At 35.7% G+C, this 13,662-nt stretch overlaps 1 protein-coding gene across 4 annotated transcripts in view; it reads left to right on the forward strand.

Annotated features, from left to right (window-relative positions):
• The window catches only part of SLC25A40 (solute carrier family 25 member 40), a 68,172-nt gene that overhangs the window by 14,283 nt on the left and 40,227 nt on the right, over positions 1–13,662 (forward strand). For all 4 annotated transcript variants that reach the window (XR_003424555.2, XR_003424554.2, XR_003424553.2 and 1 more), the window contains exons 3-5: positions 1,582–1,702; positions 2,925–2,984; positions 4,797–4,903. Coding sequence is in view for 1 of the 4 variants with exons in the window: in XM_015085882.3 (XP_014941368.2) it covers positions 1,606–1,702; positions 2,925–2,984; positions 4,797–4,903 (264 nt within the window). In the remaining 3 variants the exon portion in view is untranslated. The remainder of the gene's footprint in view (positions 1–1,581; positions 1,703–2,924; positions 2,985–4,796; positions 4,904–13,662) is intronic.

Consider the following 13,662-nt stretch of genomic DNA (forward strand, 5'->3'; position numbering starts at 1 on the left):
GGAATATGAACCATAGAATACTCTCTAAATTAAGTTTCCTCAATTTGATAATGTTACTGTGAAATGTAAGAATATTCTGAGGTAAGGCACCTGGATGACTCAGTTGGTCAAGCATCTGACTTCGCCTCAGGTCACGATCTCACAGTTTGTGCTTTTGAGCCCCAGGTCAGGCTCTGTGATGACAGCTCAGAGCCTGGAGCCTGCTTCAGATTCTGTGGTCTCCCTCTCTCTTTACCCCTCTCCCATCATTTTATAGATGATTTAATGCTCTGTCTCTCTTTTTCTCTCTCTCAAAAACATAAACATTAAAAAAATTTTTAAGAATATTCTGAGGTTTTTAGGATGAAGAGGTGTGATGTATTCAACCTACTTTCAAATTGTTCACAAAAAAATAAGTGATACCAAAGTGTGTTTGTGAGAGAGAGAGAGAGAGAGAGAGAGAGAGTGAGTGAGTTTGGTGAAATTCTGGGTTAATAGGAACTCATTTATTTCCAGTGGAAGTATAAATTGGTCCAGTCTTTCTGGAAAGCATTTTGGCAATTTATCTCAAGTTTTTAGTTAAGCCTAGTAAGCTTACTTTTTCTTATATAGTAATTCTAGGAAGACTACAAAAAACTATGTATATGAGGATATTTATACAAGAGTGTATGAGTGAATGAATAATGAAAATTTGACAGTGACCTAAATATCCAACAATGTGAGACTGATTAAATACAATCAAAAACTCAAAGTATTAGAAATGATAGTATAAATCTATATTTATTGATACAATGTCTGTAATGTATTTTTAAGGGTCCACACTGCTACTAAACATTATGAATAGTATTAACCTATTTGTTTTTTTAAAAAGATGCATGTACACAGGTATACAAATGTTTGTACGTGTTTGATTTATTATGTGTAATCTGCAGGTGCATGTGTGTATATGTTATATACATGTACATACTTATATATGCATTTGTGTGTACATAGACATTTGGAAAGGTGATACCCTTATATTGCTAGTGGTTATTTTTGAATAAAAGGCTTATAAGTGGTTTTTATACTTTTTTATATTAACTGACTTTTTAGAAAAGAGTATATATTGCTTTTCACATCAAATTTTTCTAAGATAATGCCTCTTTTGAAGATTATGTGTTTTTATTTTATACCTTTGGAGCAACTTTTGGCATGCATCAGAAATAATGATATATTTGCTACCTCTATATTAGAGTATATACGTAGTTCTTGTGAGGCTAAATACACAGATTCTGGGCCTTGTTGATCAGGTGCCTTCATTCTGTTACATGGCCAGAGTCTGTATTCTTACTGCTCTATGAACTGTCTTACAAATGTGATGCTGCTCACACAGCTTAAGTGCACTACCATTTTTGGAAAATCAGAGTGCATGTTCTATTAATGACAATTGTGTAGTTAGTGCCTTTGTGTAGAACTTATATATATTTATTTTTGATTGTGGTCAACAGCACGTGCTTTGATATTAATGCTGGCTACTGTTTTTATAGATGATTTAATTTTTAGCAGTCAGATCTGAGGGATTTTCATTAAACTCCTATTTTAAATTTTGATTTTCCTTAACAGATTTTTCTTTAGTCAGTTAAAAATATGGATCCTGAGTCAGAGGGACCACAGATTATCAAAGTGACACCCCTTCAACAAATGTTTGCCTCTTGTACTGGAGCTATCCTGACATCACTAATGGGTAAAATAATGTTAATGTTATAGATTATGTAACTGTTATAGATTTCCATTTGAATTTACTGTCTGAAATAATGATAGTATTATCATTCATGCTTCATCATATCTCTCCATCAGCGTAACATAAAAATAACTCTGGAGAGAGAATCAAGAGACTTGAATTTTATTACAGTCTTTGCCATTCTTAGGCTGAGTGCAGTTTGAGACAGTCCCTACTTCTCTCTGAACTTCATTTTTACCTATGAAATCAGGGGCTCAGACCAATATTGAAGTGCCTGTCAATATTGAACTTTTATGACTCTATTAGCCTTTTTTAAAAGGAAACAAGAAAATAGGATAAAATATTAGTATAATGAATGATTTAGAACTTGGGCAACTTATGGTAGCAACAAATACAAGTTACATTTTCTTTTGCTTGCATTAACAGTGAATTTCTTAAATTCCTTTGGCCACATTTTCTGTTTTTTACAGTCTATTTCTTCTAGAGAAAGACAAACAATATAGTTAGGTGATAGATGGCTAGTTTATTTAGATAAGATAGCAGATGATTAGAACACATATAAATGTATTACTGTTGGATGTGCTATCTTACTTCAGTTAGTATTGTAAAGACCTTAAAGATAATCTAATGTGACTTCCTCATTCTCAGATAAGGAAAAGGTTTCTTCAACCACTATTCGGCATTTTTTCCTACTTGGATAAAATAGCATGCAAATGAAAACAATTCTCCTTTACTGTGCTATTCCCAAATGGAGTAACACAATGTGACAGTAAAGACAATTTATGGCTAGCTTACTCACTTTTTCATTATCTATAGTTTTTATTTGATATAGCTAAATTTAATGTGTTAGAAAAACTAATATTGTTGATTACTTGTAATAGAGTTATTCTCAAATTTTTATATAGACTTCTAAAACTTTTATTCTTTACCTTAGATGATGTAGTTTCTTAAAAATACTAGTATTTTAGGTTTGGAATGGAATTATTATAGAAATATTATAAATGATAGTTTAGTGATGAGAGAAGTAATTGTCTTCTCATTGATCCTCTTTTAAACAGAATTCAAGGGCAAAAAATTAGAATGTTACATTTAAAACCACTTTGAGATAAATAATCTTACTCATATAGTCATGAAGAGGGGTATGATTTGCTACATTTTGTCATATTTGGACAAATATCTGTATAATTTACAGGTATTATTAATTAAAATTTATGTTTCTTCATAGTGACTCCTCTGGATGTCGTTAAAATTCGACTGCAAGCGCAAAGGAACCCATTCTCCAAAGGTATGTGTACTAGTTATCCTGAAAAATCTTGTTAGGTTTTTAAATGTTACTTTATTCATTTTTGTTTGAAAAATATTTTTTGTTAATTTTTTAAAGTTCATGCCTCTTTATCCTCATGCAGAAATGCTTTTTGGCACGTACTTAGTTGTACGTGATGGAGTCTAGCCCTAAAACAAATATATATAAAACACTTATAACTCTTTTATATAGCTGATTAAAGTATCGGGTGATTTAATATTTGAGTATGTGTCTCACAAGAGCACAATTAAAAGTGTAAGGAATCTTAGACTCTAGCTTCCTCCTTAGTCTGAGAGTTCTGCCCATCCTAGAACATTCATCCAACAGTCATCCAACTGGTGCGTGAATATAGTGCTTAGAAATCATTATTTTATCAGGATAGTATGGTTTATGTGAATTTGAAAAGAGTAGTCATGTATTTTTATTAGATGGGAAAAAAATAGCAATTCCTTTATCAATCTTCCACAATTTTATAAAGATGATATTTTAAACATGTTAAAATTTTTTTTAATGTTTATTTATTTTTGAGAGAGAGAGAGAAAGTACAAGGTGGGGAGGGACAGAAAAAGAGAGGAACACGCAAAATCCAAAGGAGGCTCCAAGCTCTGAGCTATTAGCACAGAGCCCGACGCAGGGCTAAACCCATGAACCACAAGATCATGACTCAAGCTGAAGTCGGATGCTTAACCAACTGAGCTATTCAGGTGCCCCTCAAACATGTTTAAGTAGCAGAAAACAGATTGCTTGGACTATGAGAATGTTGGCTTGGACATAGATGCCCCTCTGATGAACACAGTACTGACATGGAATGAACAATAGGCATATTTCAGATGGAGGAAAGTATACATGGATTATAGGAGAGTAAAAGGGAAGGTAGTTTCCTACACATTTAAGAAATCCTTAAAAGCAGAAGGAGACACTTAGACTTACATATTATGAAACTCACAGAATTATACATGGTTGAACAGAAAAGGTAATTTTGGCAGCTAGAGTGAGTCCAATAATTGGAAGGAGTTGCTATTAGGGAAAGTTGTAGTAAATTAGGTGGGAGCTGATGAATGTCTAGATTGAGCAGTATAAATAGAGAGCAAGGGACAAAGCATAGCACAATTTACATTGGTGAGAAGAACCTTTTTAAATAGTGTATTTTTCTAATTGGGATATAATTGACATATAACATTGTATTAGTTTTAGGTGTGCCACATAATGAATTAATGTATGTGTGTATTGCAAAATGATCAACCCAGTAAGTTTAGTCCGTGTTCCATCATCTCACACAATTAACATTTTCTTGTGATGAGAACTTTTAAAATCTACTCTCTAAGCAACTTTCAAGTGTACATTAGATTTATGTGTATGTTTTTATTATATGTCTGTTTCACTTATGTATAGTCCAAAAAAAATTTTATTGCCTGAATTTCCCTTGTATACCACAGTTTTCTTCTTGTCAAATAGGATGTACACCCATGTTCTCTTTTCAAAACAGGTTTTCCTCCTTTATTTCCCCCCTGTATTCCCTCATATACCCTAAAAGAATTTACTTCTGTGTGCATTTGCTTTCTACATTCTGAAAATGTAAAATTTACTCTATTACTTTTCACTACTTTGAGTTTAGAGACTAGTGCTATGTCATAAGCAAATCAGCATATGTATTTTTCATCCTAAAAGGTGAAAACAAAGGTATATCTCTTTTCATAATTTTCTAGTCAACTCCTTGTACTTTGAATTTGTTCATCTGTAAAAATAGCATAGTTGTGTGAAGTAGGTTTTGACTGTTGGGATCTTCTTTGTTAGGAAAATGTTTTGTATATAGTAATGGACTTATGGATCATCTATGTGTTTGTGAAGAGGAAGGCAACAGAGCATGGTATAAGAAGCCAGGACGATTCCAGGGTACATTGGTAAGGAGATTATGTTATTTATAATCACAATATGTTTTCTATTTTTACGATTTATGTATGAAAGATTTTTCTAATTGTAAGAGAGTAAAAAGTCCATGACACAGCACAGTTATCCAGAGTTAAAAGGTAGATGTAAGGCAGGAAAAGGCAAGTACTGCTTTGCTTTTAATTAATTTATTAACTTTCTTTTCATCTGTTTGTACTTTTTTGTGTGAAAAGAAAAAATGAACTTTTAAATTTTGACATAATTATAGATAATAACAATTTTAAGAAAAATATACAGACAGATCCCATATACCTTTTTCCTACTTCCCCCCAAGTGGTAACATCATACAAAAGTGGTACTATATCACATCCAGGATATTGGCATTGATACATTTAAGGTGTAGAACAATTCCATCACCACAAGGATCCTTCCTGTTTCCCTTTTATAGCCACACCCATTTCCTTTGTGTTCTCAACTGCTCCTTACTTAACACCTGGCAGCCGCTAATGTGTTCTTCATTTTTTTAAAAAAAATTTGTTAATGTTTATTTATTTTTGAGAGAGAGAGAGAGAGAGAGAGCACGTGAGCAGAGGAAGGGCAGAGAGAGAGGGAAACAAAGAATCCGAAGCAGGCTCCAGGCTCTGAGCTGTCAGCACAGAGCCTGACGTGGGGCTTGAACGCACAAACCGTGAGATCATGAACTGAGCCAAAGTCGGATGCTCAACTGACTGAGCCACCCAGGTGCCCCATGTGTTCTTCGTTTATATTATTTTCTCATTTCAAGAATGTTCTGTGGGTGGAATAATAACATATATAACATTTTTGGATTAGCACTTTTCATTTATCATTATTATCTGGAGATTCATTCAGGTTGTTGCATTTATCAATAGTTTGTTCTTTTTCATTGCTCAGTAGTTCCATGGTATTGATGTACCACAGTTTGCTTTTTGGGTTGTTTCTAGTTTGGGGCTGTTTCAAATAAATCTGTTACATAGATTCATTTCCGGGTTTTTGTGTGAAAGTATTAAAAAACAAAACAAACTACTCACTGTTTTTTTTCTGCGAACACTCTATTTACAACATTTCTCAACCAGATATGTGGGTTTTTTCCCTTATTCCAAACAATTCTTCAAGTATTAATGAACACCAGCTAGGTATCCTAGAGTTTAACTCCATTCTGACACCATAGGACTATTCCCACTTCAGATGCCAATCATAGATCAGGTTGTCACCTGTGTTTCTGAGTAACTGGCTGTAAACAAAGGTTCCTGCAACCCCCTTTTCAGATTCAGTGAATTGCTAAATAGCTCACAGAACTCAAGAAAATAGTTTACTAACTAGATGACCAGCTTTTTATGAAAGGGTACACCTCAGGAATATAGCCTGGTAGAAGAGACACATTAGTGCAAGACTCGGGGGGTGGGTATGGAGCTTCATTCTCTAGGTATGTCACCCTTCTTGAATTTCCATGTGCTTTGCTCACCAAGTTGGAAGTTTTTAAACTCCATACTTGAGGGATTTTTTAAGGAGGCTTTGTTATATAGGCATGATTGATCAGATTATTGGCCTTTGGTTATTAATGTAACCTCTTGTCCCTTTTTCCTCCCCAGAGCCCCTGAAGTTGGGGTGTGGGTTAGAGTAGTGGAGTGAGACTAGAAGTTTGAGCCCTTTAATCACATGGTTGGGTACCCCAGCAGCCAGCCCCCCATCCACTGCTTATCTAGGGACTTTTCATGTTTATTTTTTATTTTTTTCTTTTTTCAGGGAGAGGGAGAGCATGTGTATACTAGCAGGGAGAGGGGCAGAGGGAGAGAGAGAATTTTAAGCAGGCTCCATTCTCGGTATGGAGTGGGACTTGATCCTTGACCCTGGGATCATGACCTGAGCTGAAATCAAGAGTCAGACAGGACTACTCACCTGACTTGAGCCACCCAGGTGCCCAGTCCTGAGGGACCTTTCATAAGTCACCTCCTTAGCATAAATTTGATGGGGTTTGAAAGAGATTTGTTACATGTCATAGACTCTAAGTCTAAAGCTCTCTTTTGGCCAGCAAAAGAGCGGGATGCACGATGAAAAGCAAGAGATGGCTAATGTCTGGGAAAAGACAAGAGCCCTGAATCAGGGTTTTTATTAGCCCCATTTTTATTAGGATCAGAAGGCTTGCAAACATGATGGGCATGTACAAAGAAGCAATGAATCTGTGAACATTAACTTGGGGACATGAGGAAAAGGGGGTCTTGAAGATATTCGGGGTTAGGGGTTTGGGTTAAAACAAAACAAAATCTGGGCGCCAGGCAGTTGGGCAGAAGGTTGTTTACAGTGGACGTGAAGTACCACCTCCGTTTATCTTAGCTAGACTAGGGGATGAGACAGGACACTTGACCTCAGAGTTAATAAGGCACCTTTCTTTTGTTAATCATCTCAGCTCTGGGAAGCTTCACCTGCATCACAGCAGTCTATAGCTCAATTTACCTGTTTATGTAACTTGGTCCTTTCCTCCTGTGAAAGCAGCTTTTTGCTATAGTACTAAATTGGGGGGCACTTCTGCCCTGAACACCTAATCTTGCTTACCTCATAAATCTTTGTATTGGGCGCCTTTGTGCCCTTCTCTATCCTGGGGTTCCTTTGCACCTCCCTATTGTTGGGGTGCCAATCTTGTTTACCCAAGCTCGGGTGTGAGCATCCTATGGCCTTGTATTTCTTTATGCCTTGTTAACCCATTGGTGTAAGCCCAGGAGGGTTCCTAAGTTTATCCCCCACAGTTATGAGTAACAAAAGATACCCTTTTCACCTTTATTCTTTGGAGCTTTGTAGGACTAAAAAAAAGGCCAAATATTAGAACAAAAGATGCTCCACTGCTCTTTATCAATTAGGAAATCATATTGATTTTAGGAACTATGTGCCAGGAACCATGGACAAAGACCAAAATGTATATTTCTAATTTTATAAGTCCTAATATCATCATAAGTCTTCATTTTTCTGGGATAAATGCCTAGGAGTGCAGTTGTTAGGTCACATGGTAGTTGTATGTTTAGAGTTTAAGAAACTGCCAATCTGTTTTCTAGACTAGTGGTACCATTTTACATTGCCAGTGGCAGTGTGTGACTGTTCTAATTTCTCCATATCCTCACTAGCCTTTGATGTTGTCACTTTTTAGCAATTTTGATAGATGTCTAATGATATCTCATTGTGGTTTTAATTTGCATTTCCTTAGTGGCTAATGATGTTGAACATCTTTTCATATGCTTATTGTTTATTAGTATATCCTCTTCAGGGACATGGCTTCTCATGTCCTCTGTCCATTTTCCAATTGAACTCTTTGTATTTTTACTGTTAAGTTTTGAGAACTCTTTATAAAATCTAGATAATAATCCTCTCTCGAATGTGGATTTGCACATATTTTTTCCACTCTCAGACTTACCTTTTCATCCTCTTGAACAGTCTTTCATGGAGTTAAAGCTTAATTTTGATGTAGTTCAACTTATCATTTTTTTTCTTGCTTTAGGTGTCAAATCTAAGAATGCTTTATCTTTAATAAGTTTTATAGCTTTATGTTTTATGTGTAAGTCTTTGATCCATTTTGAATTATTCTTACATAAAGTATAAACCCAAGGTTGACCTTTTCATTGCTTTTGTTCATTTTGCCTATGGGTGTCTAGTTGGATTTGTTAAAAGGCTGTCTTTCCTCCATTAGGTGCTTTTGCACATTTATCAAGAATCATTTGGGCATACTCTGTGGCTCTAGTTTTGAATTCTTTACTCTCTCTCATTCATTTTTTTGTCTATTACCTATATCAGTGCCACACAGTCTTTTTTTTTTCTTAATATATTATTGTTTTTTAAATTTACATTCAAGTTAGTTATCATATAGTGTAACAATGATTTTAGGAGTAGATTCTGTAATGCCCCTTATCCATTTAGCCTGTCCCCCCCTCCCACAACCCCTCTGGTAACCCTCTGTTTGTTCTCCATTATTTAAGAGTCTCTTATGTTTTGTCCCCCTCCCTGTTTTTATATTATTTTTGCTTACCTTCCCTTATGTTCATCTGTTCCGTGTCTTGAAGTCCTCATATGAGTTAAGTCATAGGATATTTGTCTTTTTCTGACTAATTTTGCTTAGCATAATACCCTCTGGTTCCATCCACGTAGTTGTAAATGGCAAGATTTCATTCTTTCTGATTGCCAAGTAATACTCCATATTTTATATATACCATATCTTCTTTATCCATTCATCCATCAATGGACATTTGGGCTCTTTCCATACTTTGGCTGTTGTTGATAGTGCTGCTATAAACATTGGGGTGCATGTGTCCCTTTGAAACAGCATACCTGTATCCCTTGGATAAATGCTTAGTAGTGCACTTGCTGGGCCATAGGGTATTTTTGTTTTTAATTTTTTGAGGAACCTCCACACTGTTTTCCAGAGTGGCTGCACCAGTTTGCATTCCCACCGGCAGTACAAAAGAGATCCTCTGTCTGCATTGTCCCCAACATCTGTAGTTGCCTGAGTTGTTAATGTTAGTCATTCTCACAGATGTGAGGTGGTATCTCCTTGTGGTTTTGATTTGTATTTCCCTGATGATGAGTGATGTTGAGCATTTTTGCATGTGTCTGTTGGCCATCTGGATGTCTTCTTTGGGGAAGTGTCTATTCATGTCTTTTACCCATTTCTTCACTGGATTATTTGTTTTTTGGGTATTGAGATCACACAGTCTTAATTACTATAACTATATAAGCCCTGAAATTGGGTAGACTGATTTCTCCCACTTTATTTTTATTTTTCTTGTTCAAAGTTGTTTTAGCTATTCCTGAAGTTCCTTGGTCTCTTCATATAAATTTTAGAAAAATATTTTTATATCTATAAAAAATGTCACTAAGATTTTTATAGAAATTGTGTTAAGGCTATATATCTCTTTGGGAAGAAATAACATCTTTACTGTGTTGACAATGAGACAGATTAACAGGAGAACATCAAACTTAACTACATATGTACAGGTGCTCTGTAAGATAATACAGCCCCCAGGCAGGCATTTAAGGTTTATATGCCACCCACAGTTAAGAAGGGAGAGGGGTCTGGGACTTCAAAGGAATAAAGACAATTCACAGGAATATGAAAAAGTAAATGTTTGGTAAATAATGTGTGCTGAACCACATAGAAACATTGGGACACAGGAATTTTAACAGATTTTGCTAGATTTCTCTCTACCACACCTACTTTATATTATACTATAGTTATCTATGGTGAAAGCTCCCTTCGTAGAGCACTTCCTCTTTCTAAACTCTTTTAGACAGAAAGAAGGTCAAAGTTTCTTCCTGAACCTTATGTTTCTTGAAAATATTCAGCCTAAAATAATCTACATGTCAAAAAGTCACATTTTGTGGTGGCAAATTTTGCTCCCCATAATGGCATATAATTGAGTCATGTTTTTTGAACTACTGTCAGTTTTTATCTTTTACCAGATGTATTTAGACTACTGATATTTAATAGAGTTATAGATATATTAGAACTTAATCTTTGTTAAAAAGCAAAATTCACTGACTAAATTTGAAGATCTAATTGGCTTTATTTCAACAATTCATGCTTTGGGCAGTGTTGCATCTAGCAAGTAGAAAGGAGCTCTGAGGAGCTACACCAAACAGAAGACTTTTATAGGCAGAAGAAGATGGGGCCAGGAAATTCTACTAACCAGCAGTGGATTGTTACAGGCAAGGTCACCTTCCTCTGAGGGAAGGTGGGGGTCTGTCTGGCAGATTACCTCACTAGTGCTAACCTGGTAATTACACATTGACTGATTAAAGATCATGTTCTTAGGAGAGGCTGAAACTGCAGTTAGGTTAGGTACTATGCTGGTTGTGCTGACATAGGGGTGAGCATACGTGATTCCATTTTGGTTCTGTTGTCCCATTGTTAACAGCCTACCATTTCCTTTTTTGCTTTCTCTTTGTTTTCTGTTGCTGTTTTATTTTTCCTGCCTTCTAATGTGTTACTTGAACATTTTTTAGAATTCTGTCTTTATAGGGTTTTTGGGTGTATATTTATTTGCTGAGCCTTCCTAATTTTTTGGATGTGTTTGTAAATGATCATTCAGTGATTTCTCTGTTGACTGCTTTAAAATCTATGTCAGATAATTTTAATATTCTTTTCTCCGTGTTGGCGTCTGTTTATTGTCTCTTTTCATTCAGTTTGACATCTTCCTGTTTCTTAGAATGACAAGTGATCATTTTTTTTTTATTGAAACCAAGAAATTTTAAGTATTACATTATGAGACTCTGAATCTCACTGAAACATTCTATTGTGACTGGCTTTTTAGACAATGTTAGAGGAAGAGGGGTGTCACCTTGTTAGTACTGAGTGTAGCTGGAAGTTAAGGTTCCTCACTTAGCTTCCATGGGCACACCGTGTGGAGAGTTTCTTTACTCTTACACAGGTGATATGATCTGAATGTTTGTGTCTCCCCAAAATTCATATGTTGAAATCCTGATACCTGATGTGATGGTATTAGGAGGTGTAGCCTTTGAGAGGTGATTATGTCATGAGGGCAGACACGTATGGAATTAATATCCTTAGAAAAGAGACCCCAGAGTTCCCTTGTCCTTCCACTATGTGAGAATTCAATGAGAAATCAAAGACCTGGAAGAGGACCCTGTGACCTTGCTGGCACCCTGGTCTGGGACTTCCAGCCCCCAGAAATGTGGGAAATAAATTTCTTTCGTTTATAAGGTACTTGGTTATAGCAGCTCAAACAGACTAAGACAGCAGAGAGGAAGTTCTGGCTTGCCTTACACTGGTGACAGGAAAACCCTAACCCCTCCTCATTTTCTTCCTCTGCTCCTCTGACACTACCATTAGAACGCTTGGCATATTCATCTTAGTTATTTTTAATTTTTTTTTAATGTTTTTAGATTCCCAGTCTGATAATTCTGAAATCTCTGCCATATATGAGTCTGGTTCTGATGCTTGCTTTGTCTCTTCAGACTGTGTTGTTTGCCGTTCAGCGTGCTTTGTAATTTTTTTGTTGAAAGCCAGGCATGTTGTATTGGGTTAAAAAAAAACCAAACAGGTAAATACAGCTTTATTGTCAAGTGATATGTTTATCTGATTAGAAGCTAGTCTATGTTTACTGCCTGTTATAGCTGTGTTCTCAGAGAATGAAGTTCCCTCTAGTGTCCTATTTTTTTGTCTTGTTTGCTATCATCTTTGAGTTTTCCTAGAGACTGCTCAAATAGGGTCTTAGGTTTGTGGTTCTTTCAGCTGTGATCCTCTGTTTCACAGGAGCCCTGTTGATGGGGTGGTAAGTATGTAGGAAGAGAAACATTCTATAGTCCTATGACTAGGTCTTACTCTTACGGAGCATGAATTGGGTATTTCCACTCTGCCAGATTGCAGATTTTGGCAAAACTGCAGTAAATGAGGGTCTGATAAAATAGTTTCCCTTGCTCAGCTTTGTTAAGGAGAATATAAGTTTGGGGTATATTTGAAAACTGGTTACGTTTCTAAATGTAAAACAAGTTGTTAATTTTTCAGTTCAGCTTTTTTCTTGTTGTGAGAACAGAAATGGCAACTATATCCTTCAGAGCACTAAATTTGATGTATTCCACAATTTTGATGTTCTGTTTTTATTATCAGTTGAAATATTTTCTGATTTCCCTTGTAATTTTGTTTTTTGCCTTGGGTTTAGAAGTGTAGTATTTTAATTTCTTAATAATGGGGTACTTTCTAGATATCCTGTTATTCCTGATGTCTACTTTTAATTCCAGTGTGATTAGAGGAATATACTCTGTAAATTTTCACATTTTTGAAATTTATTGAGTCTTGCTTAATGGCCCTACATATGATCTGTCTTGTTGAATATTTTATATGCACTTTACCCATCTATCTATCTATCTATCTATATCTATTTATTTATTTTAGAAAGAGTGAGAGCATACAAGTGGGAAAGAAGGCCAGAGGGAGAAAGAGAGAGAAAGAATCTTAAGTGGGGCTCGATTCCACGACTGTAGGATCATGACTGAGCTGAAATCAAGATTTGAAACACTCAGTTGACTGAGCCACCTACGCACCCCTTTATGTACACTTTAAAATCTGTACTCTGCAATTGTTGGGCATAGTATCCTATAAACTATTAGGTCAGGATGGCTGATGTTTCATTTAGATCTTCTAGATTATTACTCAATTTTTTCTTTACTCTGTCAGTCACTGAAAGAGGATATAAAAATCTTCAATTATGATTGACAGTTTGTCTGTTTTCCCTTTTAGTTCTGTTAGGTTTGTTACATGGATTTTGATATGTTTTTCTGACATATTTTCATCATAATGAAGTGTCTTTATCACTACTGGTATTCATTATATTGAAATTTTTGTCATATAATACAGCCACTCCAGTTTTCTCATATTATTATTTATAAAGTATATCTTTTTCCATCCTTTTATTCCAAGACGACATAGCTGGGCCTTGTTCTTTTGTTACCCTCTCTTACAATCTCTGATTTTTAATTGGATAATTTAGTACTTTATTTATTTTTTTATTTATTTTTTTAATGTTTAATTTTGAGAGAAAGAGAGCATGAGCAGGGGAGGGGCAGAGAGATAGGGAGACACAGTATCCAAAGAAGGCTGCAGGCTCTGAGCTGTCAGCACAGAGCCCCACTTGGGGCTTGAACTCACAAACTGTGAGATCGTGACCTGAGCAACATTCAATGCTTAACCAACTGAGTCACCCAGGCGCCCCCAAAATTACTAACATGGTTGAGTTTCAGTCCAAAACTATATGCT

Source organism: Acinonyx jubatus, chromosome A2 (assembly GCF_027475565.1).
Source record: "Acinonyx jubatus isolate Ajub_Pintada_27869175 chromosome A2, VMU_Ajub_asm_v1.0, whole genome shotgun sequence".
Taxonomy (NCBI): Eukaryota; Metazoa; Chordata; class Mammalia; order Carnivora; family Felidae; genus Acinonyx; species Acinonyx jubatus.